The following is a 23,240-nucleotide window of genomic DNA, read 5'->3' on the forward strand; positions in this document are numbered from 1 at the left end:
CTCTTGCTCTGTTCTCATCCACACTCTTTTTCAAAGCAGTCTCTTCCAATTTCACTGGGTTGAACCCTGCAAGGTTCTTACAGAATTTGCCTTCAAACATTATGTTTTCTTGTCAATGCCCACTAGCAGCTGGAATGAATTGACTCCCAGATTGTTGCCTCTTCAAGTTCTAATTTGGAGATGTTGATATAGCAACAAAAACATGAATTTGAAACAAGCTAAAAAACTGAAGGAGGAAATTCCAGGCTAAGTACATCCCACGGAATTCATTGCTAAGAGTGTCATTTTCTCTGGAGGTCTCCAGGAGAAGAGGCAGCTGTTCAAGCACTTCGCAGCTCACATGAAATCAAGTTCAGTATGCTTCCACAAATTTGGTGATCGACAGATGCTCATGAAAGGTGGAGAATTTCCCAGACAGCACACTGAAAATATTTTCACCTCACTTCCGATGTTGGCAGAAAACAAACAATATGCAAAGCCTTGTGGTAGCAGTTATTTGCAGGGCAGTGAGAGAACAGCATTTTAAATATGCAGTAATGTTCTGGAGTTAAGATGTGAAGGAGTTGTATGAATTTTACAACATAAATAAAAAATTGTGGGTTGCAACACTATCCTGCAAACTAGGTTGCTCTATGTTAAATGTACAGTAAATAGCAACTTGGAGCCTTGATGATTGCTTCGTGATCAAAGTTGAATCTAGTGTTGTGTTTTAAGTGTGATTTTGATCTCACTCTTCTCTTTAATGTCCTTATTAGGTATGCCTATTAGTCTATAATTCAGCTTTCCAGATCACAGTTTGTCTGGTTAAGATTTAAAGTTAAATACCTGAGATGTCCAGGACAGTGGCAGGGGAAAAAAAAAAAATCTCTTCCCTTTCCTGAACAACTTTTTCTGATACATTATTACAGCAGCTGTAATATTTCTGTTTATTCTGTGGAGTTTTTCAATTATTGTCAAAGAAAATATGTATTTGAGGTTGGTCTTTCAAGCATTTAAAACTTAACTTTAGAATTTGAAACTTTGTCAGGCCCTGTAAACTTCGTTATTATGGTGTCAGAACTAGGCTTTTTCACTGATAATAAGGAGAAAGATTTATGTTTATTCAGACATGCTTATTTGTATTTGACTCCTGAATTAATATTTGAAGAGGAGATACAGAGACTAGAATTGGAAGGAATGAAACTGGATGAGGTAGCAGACTGAGAAACACACAGAAGGTCTTTAATCATCTGAATGTTTCAAAATATAGCATAAACAAGCATGACTTCTTACTATCTGGAGTAATTTATAATGGTCCTAATTTTTATGCCATTCATTGTTCAGAAATTACCATGGTAGATAGAAAGAACATTTCAGGCTACCTGAAAAGCCTGCTGTGATGACAGTTCTACAGAGGAAAAGGCAAAAGCGTGGAAGTATGAGCAGTAGGAGAAAGGGACTGTTCAGATTAGACAAAATATGTACTTAGTTTCTTCAGAAATAATAAGTGAATGCCTTATAATCATGTTTTTAAAATCTTCTTCCAGAACCTGGATGCTTTGCATGACCACCTCGCTACTATTTACCCGGGTATGCGAGCGCCTTCCTTCAGATGCACCGACGCGGAGAAGGGAAAGGGACTCATTCTGCATTACTACTCAGAAAGAGAAGGTCTTCAGGATATTGTCATTGGAATCATCAAAACAGTAGCTCAACAGATCCACGGTACAGAAATAGATATGAAGGTAATGTCTGAAGTGATACACACATTGAAAAATTATGTCAGTAGGAAAAAATCAAGAAAATCAAAAGTGAAGTGATGGCAAACAGTAATTTTCACTGTTGCTGTCTTCTGTGAAAAAGTGGCATCAGTACTGACTCTTAGGAACAGCCATCATCATTTGTGTTGCTTGAAGGACACATTAGCCATGTACTGAGAAGGCCAGCACTAATTTGCAGGCAGACCCAACTGGGAACAGTGCAGAGCAATAGCCCCTTATTCAGAGAAAGTTTGTAAAGAGGACATGTAAAGAAATTAGATACTGGCTTGTTTGGGGTGCTTTTTCCCCCCTTTATTTTATATTTGGCATATTTTATATATGCGTTATTTTTTATTTGGCATATATTTCTTACCGTCAGCTGCGTTCTGTGAGAATATGGACATTTCATCTTTGTGTCCTAGATTCTTCATCAGTGTGCAGACTGTGAGGCTGATGTGCATTGATGAGGCCTGCCTGGCAAGCAGTGTTTTCCTCCCAGCCAGCATGCCAGGTCCTTCCCAGAAACAAGACATGTTTGTGGGCTTCATGCTATCATTGCATGGAATTGTGACTGGATATGCACCTACAGCCCCAGAAGTGAGAAAATGTTCCTCAGTCACAGAGTTTATGTAATGTCATTTCTGCTAAGTCACTTGTGAAATGGGAAAGAGGCTTCTGCTTTGCCCATACAGAGCAACAGAAAGATTTAATTGATCAGGCCTTGCATATGTAGTAGTATAAAATCAGAGTTTGGTCAAAGGTGTAGATACATACGGAGGGGGAAACAAAAAATGAAGGTGTTTTTATCTTAGAAATACTGCAGTGACATAAAATTCTTTCCATCAAGTAGACAAGAATCTAAGCAGGTACAGCAAGCATTCCTTGGGGTTTTTTAAATATTTCCTAGTCATACTACATTTTTAGCCCAGTTTCTTTGTATTCTTGCTCAGGAAATCCTTTCACAATTTTATCACAAAAACATGACTTTGCTTGGATAAGAGATTTGCAAGCAATCCAGTGACAAAGATATTTGTACTGCTATATTGGAGTGTTTACCTTTTAGGTTTCCTATTAAGCTAGCTCAGGTTTATAGTAGATGTCTAGTTGTGTATAGTGTGGTGATATACTTGTGTCCTTGTTTAGATTCTGTTTTGTAGAAAACCACAGTTCAAACTTTTGCAGCAGGTGTTAGTAATCAGATACAGAAGGATACAACAGAATCAAAACAATGCTCTTTTTAGATCCCTGTTTATTTGAAGTGTTGAGACAGACAAGAAGGACCATGTTGGAAAGTTGGCTGCGAGAGGGCTGAAGCTGTTGCTTGACAAGCAAGCATTTCTTTTGGTAGCACAGGCAGCTTAAGCAGTCCCTGTTCTCTCAGTGCTCAAGCTTGTCCTACAGCAGCTTCTTCGGCTGTGTCTCTCCAGCTGGTGTCAAGTTATAAAATAAACTGTACTGAGGAAATGAACTGGGTGCAAAACAACGGGGGTTTTTTATGGATTTTTTTTTCACCTTCATGTGTTCCTTTCCATGGTTCAGTGTTCTGTCTCTCAGAGGGCCGCACAGAGGCAAAAGTGATCCATGGGGCAGAGGAGAAATTTGGGTTGTCCAAACCAGCTGGCAGCACAAACTTTTGATAAACTGTGCTCTCAATCTGAAGGTTACTTTGCTGAGAAAATTGTATTAATATCTATCTAGAACTTCTCACAAATAATAAATGTTCCAAAGAGATTTAGGTATTTATTATGTATTTACTTCTTATTTTAATTTGACTTTTTTAGGCTTTTCTGGAAATTTTACTGTTGTATTGTAAGTAAATAGATATTTAATAATATTAGTCAAACCGACTGTAAATGGACGCAAAGTCTAATTTAAATCTACACTGTTCTTCCAGACTGTCTGAGGTAAAAAAGTACATAGGTGCCTAAAAAATAGTATTACCTCTGAACTGAAGAAAGCATATATTGTCTTACTTTGTCTGTTACCCCAATTTTAACCTTTTCCCTGTTAGAAAGTCAGGTTCCCTTAACCCTGAACTTTTTTGTGTCTCTCCTGGTTAATAAAGCCTATGTCTTGACATCTCTAAGACATTACATACTGCTGTACTCCACAGGTACTCAGAAACTTCAGTGGTAGATAAGCAGAGAATTGATACTCTAAGGTGAGAGTGCTGAAACTTGCAGCTTATCCACACAGACAATGAAAGTATTCCTCCATTACTCCACAGGTCAGCTATGAATCATGAATGATACGGAGTGAAGGTTTTAAAGTCAAGTCTGCTGTTGTAATAACTAGATAGTTTTACTGTTCAAAGTATTGAGAATAGGAGAAAAAGTAGACCAACTTCTTTCATCTCCATTCCTTGCCTCATAATTTAGTAAATTAATGCTTTTTTGTCTTAGTATGTTTGCAGTGTATTGTTTGAAATAGCACAGCACAGAAAAATGATGGAATTGCTTTTAATTCCTTCAGTTTAAGTGGACCAATCAGTGCCTCTACTGTAAAAATTTTGGTTTGGACTTCAGTTAGCATTTTCTTAAGGAAGAATGGGGTTTTTTTGGATCCAGTAAAAACCTCAGTGCCTAGCCCAAAGTTTCCAGTGTTATTACAGGAGTCATCTTCTGACTTGCAAAAAGAGATTCTTGAGTTGTCCTTTCAAATTTCTTTATCCAAAGCATTTACATAACAATCCAACAGAGGACTGACTCAGTAGGTTCTGCAGTTCTCTTTATATTAGTATGAAGTTGATATCTGCAATTTGATGTTTAGTACTTCATTATCCAACTTTTCTTCTCCATCTATTTTGAGCAAAGGCTTACATAAATCTGCTTCAGAGAATACATGCTTCTAAGTCTGTATTTTCATGAAACTTCATTTGAATTTGTCTAATATATTACAAGTCTCTGTAAAGGTGGTAGCAGATCTTAATTGTTTTTGATAATACTGGTTTTGTTCCATTAAGTGGTTAGATTTTGTTTCATGGGTTTCAGAATGGCTGAGATTGGAAGGGACCACTGGAGGTAATTTTGTTCAACCTCACCTGCTCATGCCTGGCCACCTAGAGCCAGTTGTTCCATGCCATGTTCAGACATCTTTCAGCTATCTGTAGGGATGGAGACTCTGCAAATTCTTTGGACAACAGGTGCCAGTGCTCCATCTCATGGTAGAAAACTGTTTCCTTATGTTGAGGCAACACTGCCTTTCAGTTTGTGCCCATTGCATCTTGTCCTGGCACTGGACACCACTGAAGAGAGCCTGGCTTCATCCTCTCTGCATCTTCCCTTCAGATATTTGTGTGCATGGATGAGATCCTCCTGAGCCATATCTTCTCCAGGCTGAACAGGGTCGACTCTCTCAGCCTTTTCCTCTTCTAGGAGATGCTCCAGTGCCTTGATCATCTTAGCAGACCTCCCTAGAGGGAGTGGACTCTGTCTCGTAGCTCTGTATCTCTCTTGTACTGAGGAGCCCACAACTGGACACTGCACTCCAGGTGTGGCCTTTCCAGTGCTGAGGAGAGGGGAAGGATCGCCTTCCTCAACCTGCAGAGAAAACCAACTAATGATCACAAGAGGAAACTAAATATTAGGAAAAATACTGTTCTTTTTTTGTCCCAAATTGTCTCTTTGGGTGGAGAAATAGCTAAATAGAAAAAAAAGTTTTCATTTTATTCCCTTTCTTTAGTTTCACACAGAGCAATTTTATATATATGCATGCATATATATATTGCATATATATATAGATATCTATCTATATATATATATATCTTCTGAAATACAGAAGGGCTTCCTTTTTGTAGAAGGGTGTCTGTCAGGAAATGTGCATTCTCTTTTAACAGCTAGAGTGTGTGTGGAAGGCAAGGGAGGGAAAAAACCTGGCAGTTTGTTTCTGTTGGACGTTGTTAGCACTGAAAGGAAAGCAATTTGTTTTGAAATTGGATTCAAAATTCCAGTTGAATAGTTCAGGAAAGCCCAAGTTGACATTAATTGATTAATTAGGTCAAATCCAATTTGCCCTATCTTCTCTGATATGGTAATCCAAACAGAGCCAAATAGAACTAAGACTATAATTTTTGCAGCAGGTATTGTCTCAAAAATTGTTGCTTTGTGGACACACTAAGAATATTCATGTTCTGCCAGTCTCATTATGAGAACTAAAACATCATCACAATGTTGGTGACAAACTTAGTCATGAGATCTGTTAGCAGCCTACTGGCTATGCCTTCTCTTGCTTCACTTGTCAGAGGTTGTTTGTATATTATAAATGAGGGTGACCTGTGAAGGTGAAGTCAGAACAGGGATTCCCTCAAGGCTACTAATGATAAGGGTCAACAAAGAATGTTGTACGTAATCCAACAAAGCCCAAAAATCTGTTGGGAGAGCAGACTTTTGCAGTTCTGTTATTGTCTGAGAGCAGGCTGTCAAAATCTTTTACATAGAGAAGATGGTGTACAGTGTAAAATGAGAAAAGACCAGGGGAAGTCCTTGACAAGATGGTAATTTCAGACTTACTAATGGGAATGTAAAAGACAAAGTGAAGACGTGACCCGCAGGAGAGCTGATCTAAAAATTACTTGGGTACTTGTCATGGAGGACAAGCAGTACTGGTCCACACATTAAAATGCTAGCTGTGCGTGAAGATAAGTCAATCATGGAGCATGATCAGCTTCTAATTTTGGCACAAGGGTAGCTGGAAACTTCACTATCTCCAGGCACAGTGGTTTGGTGAAGTGAGACAGTCAGCACTGAAACCAGCTGCCAAGTGAAGATATCCCCACAGTTCTAACTTTGGGTATGCAAAACTAAAAATGGTGCCATTTCTAGTGAACTCCTTTGTCTTGGGATCATTCTGAAACAGCTGCAGTGAACTTTGTTAAGCAGCATTGCATAGTCAGTTTTGATCAGAAGAGATCAAGAATTTCATTCTGTATTGACCTTTAAAGGCAAAAACCCCCCTGTTTTTGTATTAATCTTCACAATCTCATCAAAAAAGATCCCTGTCCAAGGACATTCTGTCCTGCCATGCTGAGATATGAGCGTGTCCTGGGGATATGCTCAGATCTACAGAATTGAGTCTTGTCTTGTAGACACATCGGTGACAGCTTAACAGATAGCATGTGCTCATTATGTGTTCTGTATCACAGCGATACTGCTTGATTTAATATCTTGTGTGAAACTCACCAAATACATTAAACAACACTCATTTAAAAATAACTTACCTGTGAATTGTCATTCTGTGAAATACTGGTGTGAGTTTTCACGTGATTAGCAAGGACAAACTCTAAAGGTAGATCTTCTGGAAAGCACAGGCAGGTTAGCAGTTAGATGTTACATATTCTCTTTGAAACCAGGAGAGTGATTTCTCTCTTCAGTTTTAACTGCAGTTACTATGGTGATTGAGCTCTTAGATGTTGTGAACTGATGTCACTTCACCAGCTAAGACTGCAGCAGGAGGAAGAATTAGACTTGATTGCTGGCTTTGTTGCTTTGTCACTGAACTTTCATTTGTCAAGCATTTATCAGATGCTTCTTCAACAATATTTAAATGATACTGAAATTGTGTGGCTTGCAAACTTTGCTTGCAGACTGAAACAGTAGATAAGTTCTATTCTAGTTAAGCTGAGCAGAGTATCTAGGGCAGGTCCTTATTCCAGACAAATATCTGGCCAGTTAGGTTGGATCTATAGGTACAGGTGTGAAGGAACAGAATTTAACGTTTTATGCTAATGGTCAAAAGGGCTTATTTTAAATTTGCTGACAAGGTGGATGAAGTAATGAGATAGGAAGATTAGATGGTTCATAAGTTGTGTGAGCAGAAAAGATGTCATGAAATTGCATATCCATTGGGAAGTTAATTAGGGATGCATCATTAGATTTCTTAGCCTGGAGAGGAGTATGCTTAAAGTGTCTGTTAATAAGTGTCTGTGCATGAATGATGAGAATAAAATTCCATAAACCAGCCATGTCCACAGCATATCATGTTTATCCGGAGTGTGCAGCTGACGCTGTGTCTGTCTTGTAGATCTGACACGTGTCCATGTGTTTGGCCAGGTGTTCATTTGCTGCACTAACATGTTGCACTAATACAGCAAGCATTTCTAGATGTCAAAAATAGTGTTTCAAATGAACTTGAAGATGCTTGGGAAATTTGTAGCTTTGCACTGTTACTGGCACGTTACTTTATAGTTCTAATCTTTAAAGGTTAGGAAAACAGCGCAGCCTGTGTGAGGGCTGACTTTGTGTTAGCTTGTAGGATCTGCAGAGGGTCATGGCTCAAACTAGTTAGACATCTTGAAGGATGTAGCAGTTCTATTTTTATAGGTGATTTCTTTATTCTAAACCCCAGTTTTGTTTACTGGTGCATCATTCATTTCTAATAAATGAAATAAAATGGGAAGTTATTAGAAACAACCTGTTAGGTGCTGCACGATTGCAGAAAAAATCTGTAAGTACAGGTTGGTAACAGAATACTAGTGTGCAGTGAGTGAGATGGCTATAAGGAGATAATATCTCTGGAAGGTGATGTGCTGTTAATATGAACATTTCCTTCGAAATGATTAGATACTTTAAAATCAGCTTTGCTGAATGAAATTTTCATCCAAAGTATGCAGGGTTTTTTTTCCATTTGTGGCAAGAGCAACACTTTGAAGTAAGATCCGAGACTGGAAATGATCAGGAAGCATAGATCAGTTCTAGAGATAAATCTTCACGATTTGAAAAAGGTTTCTGTGCGTAATCTCAGCTATCTCTGGCCACAATAACAGTACTATTAAAATAAAACCTGTAGGGGTGATAGAAAGTAAGAACTAAGACTCTTAACTGCATTCTGTTAATCTTCAATATTGACCACAGTCTCTCACAATTTCAGGGATAATGATTTAAAGGAAGTGAAAGACATGGAAAACCTTTAAACCCTGAATTCAGAGAACTAGGAGTCCATTCTCCTAGACAAACCCACTTAATGTGTTTTCCTCAGATGATCACCATATATTTTTTCTGAGGCTTACCCCTTATTAGCTCATAATTTTCCCCTTCTCTTTGTCACACACTGGGATATGGATTACCAGTACAGTTTCTTGAGGCAGTTAGATTTGATCATCCTCCACATTTGAATCTATTTGTACATCCGGCATTGGGTACCTACATTAGCTGGTAAATTTAGTAAGCTGATCTTTCTCTAAGTTACTTACATAAGCAACAGAAAGAGAAGAGTAATGCAGCACACAGCTATGGAGCACCTAAATCGGGCTCTTGCTCTAAACTGTCCTCCAGAAAAGCATCTCTTTCCTTCAATAAGTGGTCAATTTGTAAATTAAAGAACACCGCTACCTTAAATTAAACATAATTTATCAATAAAATTCTGTTTTGTTGTTTTATACTCCTCCATTTGTATAGGAACAAATAAAGGTATCAGCACTCTACAACCCAGCATTTTTAGCAACTACTATTTTTGGAGAACAAATACTTAATAAACTTAACATCTGAGGGATCGATCACAGTGTTTGTGCATATGTGTTCTGTTTTCAAATTGTAGCTGTTAATCTCTGTGGTTAAGACTATATATAAAGGGCAAAATCAGGATGCTTTAAAGATTTTAAGAAATCTTTTTTTTTGGCTTCAGTGACTTTAGGATCAGACTCTACATAAAAGTAGAATCAGAACATGTTCCAGAAAGTTGCTGCTAAACAGTACTGTGTAAACAGAATTGTTTTTTTCCAATCATTAAGTCTAATTAAATTTGAGAAGAGGTGAATTTGGTTTCTCAGGGTAAATGATGTTATTCTACTAGTTATTAGCTTAAATTATATTGCCATACGTGACTCTCACTGCAAGCAAAATAATCCCTATTAATTTCATACTTTTTATTAACTTCGAGTAAAATTACTGAAGTGTGAAATGCTGTGTTAAAGACACTTTTTTGATATTCCACTGATGTGGATTATTCTAGTTTTGCTGTCATTTCCTTTAACAGGGAATACAGCCCAGAGAAGATTGTAGTTGCTTTTAGTTTCATCTGTTGGCTCTGATCTTGCAATCTGCTGGAATGTGTAAGGACTGTGTATTCTAACATCTGCTCTATCCACTTTTCTTCTTGCTGTCGTTGTCATGCCCACCCTCTTAGCACTATTTAGTCATCACTAAACAGTCAGTGCTCTTCGCTGTTGTGTTATAGATCTTAGAAACAGTTGTGACCAAAGTAAGTATTCGAGTGTTCTGTGTGATTCAAGACTCACCTCAGGTTCATTTCAGGGCAAGTGGCCACCCTCTTTTTCTGGCTAGTACCAGTAAAAAAGCAAGCATAACCTGAGCCTTGACTCCTCATTTCAGGGTTTGCATTTCACTCGGACTTAATAAATTGTATATGGGTGATCTTCAATATGTTGCTCTTGCAGAGAGCAACTGTGGCTAAGCAAAGGCATAATTATTCACCTGGAATTACAAAGACTACAAAATCAGAAATTCTTATTACAATACAGTATTTTTAAAGATGCGAATACAATTCTTGAGCTTACCTTTCTCCTCTAAATACATTCCTGTCTTCATAGTAGCATTTCACTTACTAATGAGTAGCAGAGTTTTCAATTTTTCATTTTTTCTTCATTTCTCTAGGTTATTCAACAGAGAAATGAGGAGTGTGACCACATTCAATTTTTAATTGAAGAGAAAGAGTCTAAAGAAGAGGACTACTATGAGGACCTTGACAGATTTGAAGAAAATGGTACCCAAGAGTCTCGCATCAGTCCCTATACTTTCTGCAAGGCATTTCCTTTCCACATCATATTTGACAGAGATCTGGTGGTCACACAATGTGGCAATGCTATATACAGAGTCCTTCCACAGGTTAGATGATTCTTACGCATGGATAGCCGTAGAAATTCATAGTGATAGATGCTTCACAGGATAATTATAAAGATGAATAAAATAGATTTAGGATTCTCTGTCTAAACAGCATTCCCATGTAAGTGTATAATATTTACTAAATTGTGCTTCTCTTGTTTGAAAAAGGACTTGAAAATAGCCTAATTCTGTAACAGCTTTGTTCCTTATGGTCATGTCCATAGGCAGTAAGAGAATAATTTAAAATCTTTGTGATTTAATGGGGAAATGCATAAAGTATATATTCTCTTCCATTCAGTGTTGTCAGCTAAGAAAATGGAATATAATTGCTCTATATTATATAAAATATATATAAATAATATATATGTTTATAATTATTTGTAATTATATATAATTATATATATAATTTTATATATAATATATATACTATATAATATATTTAAAATATTGTATATTTTTATTATAAAACATAACAATATTTTTCTTTTCTTTTTGCTGTTTTTTAATATTCTAGCTACAGCCAGGAAATTGCAGTCTGTTGTCAGTTTTCTCCTTGGTCCGGCCTCATATTGATATTAGCTTCCATGGGATCCTCTCCCATATTAATACAGTCTTTGTACTGAGAACTAAGGTAACTAGAGAATATTTTCCCAGCTTTTCTTTAAGTAAAGGAAGTGTGTTTTGGAGAGATAAGTGCAGAAAGCTCAGAATTCTTCAGAGAAAATTCTCTGCACAGTAATATGCTCAGCCCCTTTCAAGTCTTGAGCCAAGAGAGAGTCACAGGTATGAATTTGTGTGTAGTTGTTGAGCAGAATGTTTTATAGGAATGGCGAAGTAAATGTACTTCATGTCTGATGCTTTCTCTGCTAGGGGCTAGTCTAGTATATGGCATTGTATCAAAGTAAATGTAGAAAGGTAATTACATTGACTTTTGCTTCATAACAGTGTGGCAGACAAATATGAAATGTGTTCTTGCTTGGGCCCGTACGTTCATACACAGATCTGTACCCTTTTCTCTAAAGAGAGCAGGAGATGAGGCGGGTGATAGGAACAGATGCAGCATGTAGAGTAACACCTACTACATTAAGGAGCCTGGTTATTTAAAGAAAACTGTACCTGAGAGAAACCAGGATGATTTCTTAGAGATGGTCACAGGCACAGATAGAACTTCACAGAATAGGCAATACTATTGTCAAAACTATTAAGAAATTATGTGGAAGAAAACAAGGAATTATGAACATGAATGTAAAGAAAGATACCATGCGTTGTGTCTTTAAGGTAGCGAATAGCAGTATTAAAATACAGGTAGTGCGTGGTGTTCAAATAAGAAATTAATCAGGGTTTAATGTAGGCTGTAAGTCTATTCCAAATATTCTCACTGCCGTCGTAGTGAATGCACTTATATACTAGGCCTGGTGCATAACACACCATTGCCCTTACACAGTTGTGACTTTTCATCACCAGGAGGGGCTGTTGGATGTGGAAAAGTTGGAGTGTGAAGATGAACTGACTGGCACAGAAATCAGCTGCTTACGGCTGAAAGGTCAAATGATCTACTTGCCTGAAGCAGACAGCATTCTCTTTCTTTGTTCGCCAAGGTACTTCAAACCTAGAGAGTTCTATAATACTGGTTTCCATTTTACAATTACTAATTTTAAGAACGCTTATGAGAGTAGTACGACAGAGACTAATTGGTTTGAATATTGATTTAATTGGTTTCGATGTGTTTATACTAAAAGAGGTAGGAGCATTTAAACATTGGAACTTGACTGATTATTAAATACTCAATATAAGTATTGGGTTGCTCTGGCCCAGTTTGTACAAATTGTTATTCCTCATATTCCTTTTTTTTTTTTTCAAGTTTCGTCCTTTGTTTTTTACTCAGAGAGTGCTAAGAAATGTTACAATGATTTGGTTTTCTATGTGGGTTCATGTATATTTGCAGTAGTTTTATTATAATAGATCAGTGATAAGTGGTTGGAATGGGGGATTGAATGGAAAGATCCTTTAGCTAAGAGCATGTTAAACTAACACATCGGATTATACAGTTACGATGCATTAACCTCCTGTGTAAAGGGGAGAGAGGGGATGATGACAGAAGGCAGCCTACCTTTACATAATCTCACTTTAATTTGTGTGCTGCAGTACATACATTTGATATGCTCATGGAACTCATAATAAGAATTCTGTATTTAAATGCAAAAATCAAGAGCCATGGGTTAACATGAATGATCACAAATAAGGTGTTTCGTAGAAGGGATATGTTGTTCAGCTCATCACAAGTTCAGAAGCTTCAGCTTTCTACTGTTATTCAGCAGACTCTGCTGTTTGAATTTTAAATGCTCCTCTGGCAAGTTTAATTTTATCCATATTATTATATACTTCTCTGCTTTGCAGTGTGATGAACTTGGATGATTTAACCAGGAGAGGTTTATATCTGAGTGATATTCCACTGCACGATGCTACCCGTGATCTGGTTCTTTTGGGAGAGCAGTTCAGAGAGGAATATAAACTGACTCAGGAGCTCGAGATCCTCACTGACAGACTGCAGCACACACTGCGTGCACTGGAAGATGAAAAGAAAAAGACAGACACGTAAGAACCAAATCCCGATTTTGAGCTGAAACACTCAAAGCAATATATTATTTATAGCTACCTTCTTTAAAAAATAACAGAATCTTGTAAGGAATATCAGAGATAATCAGGACTGGTAATTTTGGAGTCATGAAAGAACATTTAATAGGGTATTTCTTTATTTAGGTTGTCAAATGTCACCCACAGTCTAGGCCATTATATGCCTAGATGTTTTGATGGCTCCCTCCCTGATAAGAAAAGTTATAAAAAGTGAGCTGACAATTCTTTTTTATTTGTGAATTACTTAAAATTTTGGAAACTTATATGCAGTCACTGTAGCAGAGGTGAATTTGATGAATGCCCAAGTGCTGTTGTTTGACAGAGTTCAGTAAACCAAATTTGTCTTTCTGGGACAGGTTAACAGAACAGAAAAACATAATTTATAAATCTTGAAAATAGTTCGTGTAAAGCTGAAATTTTGCAATGGCCTAATGCTATGAATTTGATTATAGTTACTTGTAGAAATGAATTTGGGTTTATCTAGATATAAGTACCTAAAACTAACACATAACAGTAAGTGTGCACTGGGCCCCAAATCCAATTCTGCAGATAACTATAAAGTCAAATTCAAGGGTCATTACTCTCTGGCATCTCAGCTCAACAATGACTGGCAAATTAAACAAAAGCTTGTGTGAAAAGTAGTGTGGGGTTCATTTATAAAACATAGTCCCATCTCTGTATTAATTCTATTGACAGATACATTTTTTCTGTAATGGAGTATGGAAAAAGGGATGGACAGGAGAACCAGAGAAAACAAAGCATAAGAAGTATCTTTTTCCTCTTCATGCCTTTTGGCTTGCTTTAAAAAGTCATTTTATCTTCAGGAATTCTAGCCTTCATGGCAGCTGCTGGAACAGACAGTGTCAGTTACTGTATGATGTGCCAAAAGTATTCACTAATTATAACTCATGCAGTAGTGAACTTGCCAAAAAGGCAACTAATGAGGGTTTGTGCAGGAGGCTGTGTACAAAACGATGTTCAAGATTTGTGAAACAGTCAGAGATCTTCAGCTTGTCCACTTAGGTGTGTCAGGAGGGAAATGGACCTTAAGATAGCAGTTAGAAAGTTGAAGGAATACACATGAGAATAGAGTGAATTTCTGTGTGTGATTGGATTTTATTTGTGTAACTTATAATATGAACAAGTGTTAATATGTCATATAGACTAGTAATTAAAGACACTCTAACCCTAAAAGCAGCATGCTCAACAGAGAGTAAGCATTTAGAATGCATGAATTGATCAGAGGTGGAACAACTGTTTGATCCTCTTCATGGTCTTTTTAGCAGTTTTTATGGTTCTGTGAGCAAAAACATACTAAATAAGCTGAGTGATCCAAGACACTATTAACAGATCATGTCAGAAGAATTAGTAATATATGTCTCATTTTGTTGATAATTTAGATGCATTAATGTGTGTTTGAAATGGCATGCTGATGTAGATCAGTTCCTGTTTTCCAAATAACATATTCTTCGGTAAACATCTTTTCTGTTGCTTATTGATGATGGAAGTATATTATAAGCCCTGTGGGGGGGTAGGAAGTTAATATATGAAGAGTGGTGCTGAAAACACCTTTCTTCACATTCTCTCTGTTTTGTTTGTGCCTTTCTTTCCTTACCTGTGTAGATTACTGTACTCTGTTCTACCGCCATCAGTGGCAAATGAGCTGAGACACAAGCGTCCTGTTCCAGCCAAGCGCTACGACAATGTCACCATTCTGTTCAGTGGCATTGTGGGATTCAATGCCTTTTGTAGTAAACACGCCTCTGGAGAGGGAGCCATGAAAATTGTCAACCTTTTAAATGATCTTTACACAAGATTTGATATTCTGACTGATTCACGAAGGAATCCATTTGTTTATAAGGTAAGCATAGATTTTTAAAGTATCTAATCTGTTACTTTTCGATAATTTACTATCGTAAATTTTCCAGTCTTTTCTTGGATTTTAGGCGTTTTAAAAAAACCCGTATGTTCTCAGTCTGATATTAGATATCTACAGAAGAGTATGTTGGTTATCTCTAAATGTGTGAGGGAACATAAAGTGCTAAGTTCTCATTACGATTTCTGCAGTTACCCATTAGGTGCACATACAAATGTACTTCCACATTTAGCATATGTGAACTTATACAAGACATTTGTGGTTCTTCTGACCTTGTGCTTTAAGTTTTTCAGTCCTGTTCCTGGGTCTTCTAGTTGTAAATCATAATTTATTACTCAGTTACTCAATGTGAATTTCATTCCTTCATTAGGAGTGAGGTGTAGTTGCAAATGTGGCTGGTAGCAGGAAGGTACAGAGAGAGATACATATGTAACCCATACATATGTCCATGTGTTTGCTTGTGTGTTTATATCTATGAAGTTCATTCCTGGCTTTTACTAGAACTGAATTTTATGGCCTGTACTGTGTGAATCAAGGGTGTGAGTCAGAACAAACATAGAGCTCAGTTTCGTTGAGAAGACACCAGAAGAGAGACTCAGGTTTACACAATCACAGTGTCAATGTAAGTTGTTACGTGGTGGGTTTACAATAAATTCTCTTCAATAACAAGCACAGATGACAGTAATTAGGGTGATTTGAATGAAAGGGAACTATTTGAAAGGACAAGCAGTCTTGAAGGAAGCACTACATCAATTCTAGTACTCCAAAAGGCATAATAATAATTGAAAAAAATCTGTCTTTATAGGTGGAAACAGTTGGGGACAAGTATATGACAGTGAGTGGTCTACCAGAGCCTTGCATGCATCATGCACGATCTATCTGCCACCTGGCTTTGGATATGATGGAAATAGCAGGCCAAGTTCAAGTAGATGGTGAGCCTGTACAGGTTAGTAAATGTGGGCTTGAACGGAAAACCCGTTCTTTGATAGGATGATAATGCTTTGAAATACGATAATGCTCTAGTCCCAGTCTGTGCAAGCTTTGTTATTGTTAGATTTTGAGACTGATTTGTACAAATAATGTGAGAAGTCACATGTAGCTGTGACATGTGCAGTTCCCAGACCTTAAAATGCCTATTGTGCTTTAAAAGGTAAAGGACTAATTTAGGTCCACATCATTTATGTCAGTTTTCTGATCGTTTCAATATAATCAATGAATTCCTATTGTGCATCAAGAAAAATCTGTTGAGTCTTCTTCAACTCAATGAACAAAAGAATAATATTCCCTCCCTGATATTTTTGATTACACCTCAGATTCTCCTGTCAGAATGAGAAATTATTGCATTAAAAAGAGCAGTACAGTTCCATAGACAGTTACAGCAATGACTGCTGACACTAGTGTGTATTAGTGGAAGTTCACACATTGTGGGACTTTACGGAGATGTTGTGGCACTGATAACAGAATTGGGCAAGCAGCATTGGCTGTCCTCATCAGAAGGTTGTGAGCAGAAAATGATTGATTGCAATGTGTATTTCTATTTACATGAATGTTACCATTCTATCACCTAGCTTAGAGCTGTGTAGTTCACTTATCATGGAGGAAAGCAGTGAGAAGTGATTTGGGGCTTTACAATAACTGTACCATGCTACAAGAACAAGCTTCTCCCTGTCCTATCTCTTGAGCTTCTGAATACAAAATACCATGATTTTTCCTTTGAGAAACATCTTTTTTTCTTGACCTATGCCATCCATTTCTGCACCTTCTGAGCACTCACTAAACACAGACATTCAGAGTATGCCTCTCTGCCCACCTTTTTTCTTTATTTTCACAGTATATAATAACAGCAGGGTGCATGCTGGAAAATTACAGAGTTTGATTATTCGTGTGGAAGTCAGAGGCACGACACTGTACTAAAGTTAAAAAACAGAGAAGTGACAAAACCCACAGAATGAAAGGCTTTGAAGAAGCAGGAGTAGCACATTGGAAAAATAAACTCTAATAGATAAAAATGACATATACCCTGTATTTAGTCAGAAGCATCAGATTACTTACCTCAATTTTGAATATTCAAACTTAATTTTTTCTCTCTAAAGATAACAATAGGAATCCATACTGGTGAGGTAGTCACAGGTGTCATAGGTCAAAGGATGCCACGGTACTGTCTCTTTGGAAATACTGTGAATCTAACAAGCAGGACAGAAACTACTGGAGAAAAGGGAAAGATCAATGTCTCTGAATATACTTACAGGTGAGTGATGTATTATTTTTATTGGTGTTGACATCTTAAAATAATTCACTTTGTCAGCATACCATAAAAGTTTTTTTGGAGTTGAAAGTGACAGTCCTCTTGCAAACATTATTTAAGTATGTGACTTCTCATGAAACTGTTTGGCAAACTGCATTATGATACACAATTACTGGCATGCAAACATAATAATGATGTAGAGATAGATTTGAATCTTTTGATAGTTTGCTCACATACCTGTAGCAAGTTTAATATTTTACATAGTGTGTGGTGTACATGTAAAGCGCATTCATTTACATGTTTTCTCTTTCAATTTCAGGTGTCTCATGACACCAGAAAATTCAGATCCTCAGTTCCACCTGGAGTACAGGGGTCCAGTTTCTATGAAGGGCAAAAAAGAGCCAATGCAGGTTTGGTTTTTGTCCAGAAAGAGTACAGAGACAGAGGTATGAGTAACTAGAGTGTAATTTTGTTCTTTTCAAACAAGGTGTAAACATTAAAAATTTAATCTAAACCACTGAGATCCATATACATTTTCAAAACTAAATGTTCCGTAGGAAAAAAATGAAGAGTTTTGTGCAACGCTCTTTCATTAACACATTTACTATCTTGACAGTACTTGAAAGTTCTTGATTATTTGTCTTTGCAGTTTGTGCGGTTCCTGAAAGAATATTTTTGATTTCAAAAAGTCCTTGAGGGAATGCCAAGTGTTTAAATATTTATATCTCCCTCTTACAGATTTCTGCACTGTACTAGATTTTGCAGTATAATGTCAGTTTCTGTTTAGCTGACATGTCTGGTTATCAGCACTTCAAAATTTGCCATGTGCTTTCTTGCAGTGGGTGAAAAAATGTGCCTTCAAATATTTAGGCAACAGTCAAGCAACTACTTGCAGGCAAATTTACACCTAATGTGTATGGTGGTCTCTTAACCCCAGATGGCATCTGCTTGTTCAGACTGTTGCATGGCAGAGGTCCCACTTCAGAAATACACAGGGTGAAAACTACTTCTTGTAAATGACATATGAGCCAAAATCGTCAAAATGAGGTAGGGTAAAGCTCTTCAAGCAGTGAGGGCTCTTTAAGCTTGTGCCTCAGTTTCAGAATTCTGGGCATGTATTATCCAGAATTTCAGTAAAAGCCAGTGAGATCTAGACTCAAAGTGTGCTACAAACTTAGACAATGAGGTTACAGTATGCCAGCTGCTTTGCCATAGCTGAGCGGGCGCATACGTTCCAGCCATTGTCAACAGGAAGAAAAAAAGATAAAAGTGATTTACATAGCTTGAATTTTGCCCTGAAGCAATACAAAAAGAACGAGTTTTCAGCTAATGTATTTAATCTTAAAAACACACTTGACTAAAATAATGAAAGTCATCAATTACCTTGGCTGAAATAATTCTTGTAAGTCAGAGGAAATTAATTATGTGTCCGAATACTCATGTACTTCTGAAAAAGTAATTTAGGCTGTTAAACTCTTTAGGCTTTTTAGGAGATTTAATCCAGATTTATTACTACTGGTACCCAAGTATATGAACACTGACTTTTTAATGGTAACTCCCAGTATTAACCCTGCATTTTAATCCTGTATTTTAATATATATTACTTAAAATTATATTCTGGGTGCCACTTTTGAGAATACTTTTCTATTCTTATTCTGCAGTAAGATAACTATAATTTCACATGGCTACCATTATTTCAAATCTATTGTTGTATTTAAAATATATTTTAATTAAACACCTTTCACCTTTTTTTCTGCATTATAAATGTCCTATCATTTGTAGCAAGGCACGTTATAATTTTAAATCTAAATTTCAGAGAGGTACTGAGTCAGGTGGGTATTTTCCTTGTTTCAGCCTAACACATGTTTAATATGAATATAAGGTTTGTGTAGTTTAAGACTTTAAATATTGCAATTGCCTTTCAGAGATCTTGTACAACAGTTGGTTTTGTTAATCCTCACAGCAGTCCTGAGAGGCACTTGGTAATACAATTATCCAGTAATTGAGCTTTGTAGAGGGAGACATGGGGGCAGGAATAAACCTGACCAAGAAACACTGTGAGCCTGATTTTCAGGAGCACTTAAGACTCACAGTTTGAGCACACTCAAAATGTCTTTCTAATTTTGTTAGTTTTTGTTAATTCTGAAATTCAGATATAGATGTAATTCTTAGAGGCAGAACGACTTCTCCTATGACAGGTGTCTCTTCTAAAGTGTACTAAGTTTTGGAGCATAGATTAGAAAAATGCATTGATGTGATGATGTGAACTGATAATCATTTTGTCAGAGGTGATTTTGAAAAGTGAAATAATACAATCCTCTAATCTTTCGATTCTTTTTCACTCCCTGCACAATTTCATCTGTCCATACACAAAAAATGCACAAAGTTTTATTCTTTTAAGATTTTCTGAACTGTTTGCAATTTCTTGTGTGAAGGTACTCTTCATGGGTTTTTTTTTCTGGCACTTTATAGGCTGTGCATAATAGTTTTAATCCAAAATCAGAAATCAGATAACCAACTTTTTATATTTGATCACTTTAAAGTAATCACTTTGCTTTAGTCACGGGTGTAGTGTTGATTTTCTTTCCAGAAGTTTTTCAGAATGCTAATATATTATTGTGTGCAGTGCCATTTATTTCAGGGGGACTGTACATAACAATAAATATGGCATGTTACCATATATTCAGAAACTAATTGTAAACTTCTGAGAGGTCACTCCAGAATATCGCAAGAAGTGCCATATAGAAGTAAATATGAAAATATTTCTTAAATCATCCTAAAGATACTTCTAATAATTATGCTTTTACTGTGAAGTTTTCTACCTCCATTACCTTTAGTCTAGGATCAATGCACATCAGTGATGTATTTTTCTTTTCATTATATCCGTTAGAGGGTTATTAGCTCAGCATTTGCAAATCTATCAGAGTAATCTTTTACTCTGAAGACCGGTAATAAATACATGGTGAGGAAAAAGGACAAAATATTTACAGGTGCCATAAGAGATGTGAAACCAAGGCTTAAAATATGCTTTTGCTCTACTAGGCCTGTAGGAAATGGTAGGGTTGAAGCAGCTCAGCATGCCTCAAACTTGATTCCTGGGTTGACATCTCTAATATCAGTCCCCATGAACAGCAGTTATTTCTGAGAAAGACCTAATTTACAAGAATAAGTGTTGGTTTGGAGTGCTGCTCCTTCACTTCTTTGCCACTTCTATCTCTTCCACGATACCAGTACAGCAAAATGTAGAATTGCATCAGAAGCACATAGAACAAAGCAGCTGTGACCAATTACTCATTTTGCATCTGCTTGTTTGCGTGTTATAAGATTATTTATTACCATCTTTATTACTTTAACAGAGGTTCAGGTGAAGTTTCTCTCTTGAGAAACAGATTTGTTGTAAAAAAAAAATCTTGCCGAGAGCCTCAAATGTATGACTGCAATTTTCATTCCTTTCCACTTTCTAGTATCTTTCTCTTCTGCCCCGTTCCCATGTTACTGGTGGGATCAAGTTGAAATGTCTCTGTCAGAGTTGGTAGTTCACCAGGGCATGTAGGAATTGTTTCATTCCTACATAAAATACATACGAAAGAAATATATGCACTACCTATGCTTTTTTTATTATTATTATTATTATTATTTACTGATACTGGTTGCAAGTTGTAAAATGTATTTTGTCACTGCATTAACCCACCTTGTTGCTTCAAAGAAAATTCCTTACTTCTCAAATTCTGCTTGCATGCTCTCAAGGAAACAAAGCAAGATGCTTCCTGAGCTGAGGGAAGAGGAAGAGGATGCTGGATAGGGTGCAATACTGTCTCCAAATAGGGTGCCAGGCAGTAAGGTTGTGTTATGGATGTTATTTCACATTATATCTCCCACTGCCATGTGCAATACCATTGTCTTTTGCCCTACTCCTGAAGTCATACTTACCATTTTTCTCCAGGCTTGCTTGCTAATTTTTTGTCCTTATTGTTTGGTACTGTTATATCTCTGCTATGAGCATGTATTTCAAGCTTTCCTTTTTTTGATATGCATTTTTGCATGTTAGTCATGTGACCATTCCTACCACCAGATAATATTGAATGAAACCATGTAGTATGCACACCACAACTAATGACTTCAATCTGATGCTTCGTATCTTCATCTTCATCTCTGAAGTACTGTGGTTATGTGAATTGATGACATTTCTGGAAAGATAGGTATTTCAGTTGATAGGCAGAACAATGAACCTAAGGAACTGTATTTAATAATAATACCTAAAGCGGCATTATAAAAATTATTGTATAAATGTTATCAGATTTAGTTCTGCTATTACCATGCTTCCCATTCGTTTTGTGAATAACACTTGATGCTCTTTAAATTCCTGGTTAGAAAAAGGGTTCTCATTTGATATCATCCTGCATTTTCCCTTTGTGGACACTCTGTAGACATCTTCTGTATTGAAAAGGGACGGCTGTGTTTCTGATACTGCCATTTGAAGCATGTGCCAATGTACTTCTACTGAAATGCTGTTCACTTGCAATGTATTTCTCATTGATTTATATAAACTAAATTAAATTGTCATATTAATAATAGATTACTGGACAATTTCAGACCACTTGTAGTGCATTGATTCTCATCTGATGTAGCCCCTGGAGTTGAAAGGCATGCTGCTGGGACGTGGTTGACATGGTTGCCTTTTGGTTTGGTCTCTCTAATTTCAGAAATGATCTAATTTTATTCCTTGAGAGGACCTGGTAATGTTCTAGGCATCATGACATAATTAAGGGATGTAAAGCTTGAAGGGACATGGTGTGTTTCATCAGCTGATACAGTTAGTAAAAGTGGACAAGGTTTCAGATGCATAGACCTTCCATAACTTTAATATATAGTACATTTTTATGTGAATAGTATCTGTTCTTATATGACTGATCATTTCTGAATATTTGCATTATAAAATAGGATAGTGCAATTACTTTGTGTATAAAAATTGTCTATATCTAGTATATCTTACTAGCACAGAATATATATGTATAAATGTTTCATGTTAATGTGCAAAAGAAATTGCAATAAATTATTTTTTCCACTGACTTCTAGAAATCTTGGGATTTTCTTTTGGTATAAAACTTTATTTCATTGTTTGATATCAAAACAAGTATTTTCTCCATTAAATAATTTGCAGTTTGAATTTAAATAAATTGTTGAGTCATCGTTCCGATGTTTGTAAATTACCAAGTGTCTCACAGATTCAGGTTAATGGATCACATCTTCAAATTAAAGTAGTGTTCAAAATATTTAGGTTAATGCTTCAGAAATAGTAGTTGAAGTGACAAAAAATCCATACACCTTCCTTTGAAACTCTTGGACGATATTGAGCAATCAAAAATGATTAGCCATACACTTGGGAGCAGGATGTACCTTATCAACCAAATTTCCTTTAGGAATGGGAAATGAAGAGAGGAGAACACATACTTGCTTCCCCATCATCTCACTGTCGGACAGCAACACATCCCAGCACACCATCAGAGGTTGCCCTCATTCAGATAGATACACAGGAGTAATTTGGATTGATCAAGTTGTTCAAGCTTACAAAAACTCTGAAGCACATGGGATTTGTGACAGCTGTGGTTGTGTGTTGATGTAATTCATGCAAATGCCTCTGAAGAAACTGAAATTCTGTATCACACTTCAAGCTAATGGAAGATGGTGTGCCAGAAAACTTAAATAATGCTCTGCGTTTATATTGTACCTTCTTAATAATTTCAAAATATTAATGCTCCTATTAAGCTACTTTGTAACGTAACCAGTTTCTTAAAGCATAGAATAATAGCTCATATTGTGTTCATGTAGGAGCTTTTTATCTCAGTTCAGTTTAGGCGCTTAACCACTTCTGTTACTAAAACTGGTCTTAAATGCTGCATTCAACTACTAAA

General features: G+C 36.6%; 1 protein-coding gene across 2 annotated transcripts in view; it reads left to right on the top strand.

Annotated features, from left to right (window-relative positions):
• GUCY1B1 (guanylate cyclase 1 soluble subunit beta 1) overlaps positions 1 to 22,397 on the top strand; it is a 42,517-nt gene extending 20,120 nt beyond the window's left edge. For both annotated transcript variants that reach the window (XM_032108843.1, XM_032108844.1), the window contains exons 5-14: positions 1,527 to 1,724; positions 10,346 to 10,576; positions 11,088 to 11,204; positions 12,038 to 12,171; positions 12,971 to 13,168; positions 14,831 to 15,068; positions 15,889 to 16,029; positions 17,177 to 17,331; positions 17,648 to 17,774; positions 21,076 to 22,397. In XM_032108843.1, coding sequence (XP_031964734.1) covers positions 1,527 to 1,724; positions 10,346 to 10,576; positions 11,088 to 11,204; positions 12,038 to 12,171; positions 12,971 to 13,168; positions 14,831 to 15,068; positions 15,889 to 16,029; positions 17,177 to 17,331; positions 17,648 to 17,774; positions 21,076 to 21,099 — 1,563 coding nt within the window. In that variant the 3' untranslated portion in view covers positions 21,100 to 22,397. The remainder of the gene's footprint in view (positions 1 to 1,526; positions 1,725 to 10,345; positions 10,577 to 11,087; positions 11,205 to 12,037; positions 12,172 to 12,970; positions 13,169 to 14,830; positions 15,069 to 15,888; positions 16,030 to 17,176; positions 17,332 to 17,647; positions 17,775 to 21,075) is intronic.
• Positions 22,398 to 23,240: the final 843 nt, after the last annotated feature.

Source organism: Corvus moneduloides, chromosome 5 (assembly GCF_009650955.1).
Source record: "Corvus moneduloides isolate bCorMon1 chromosome 5, bCorMon1.pri, whole genome shotgun sequence".
NCBI lineage: Eukaryota > Metazoa > Chordata > Aves > Passeriformes > Corvidae > Corvus > Corvus moneduloides.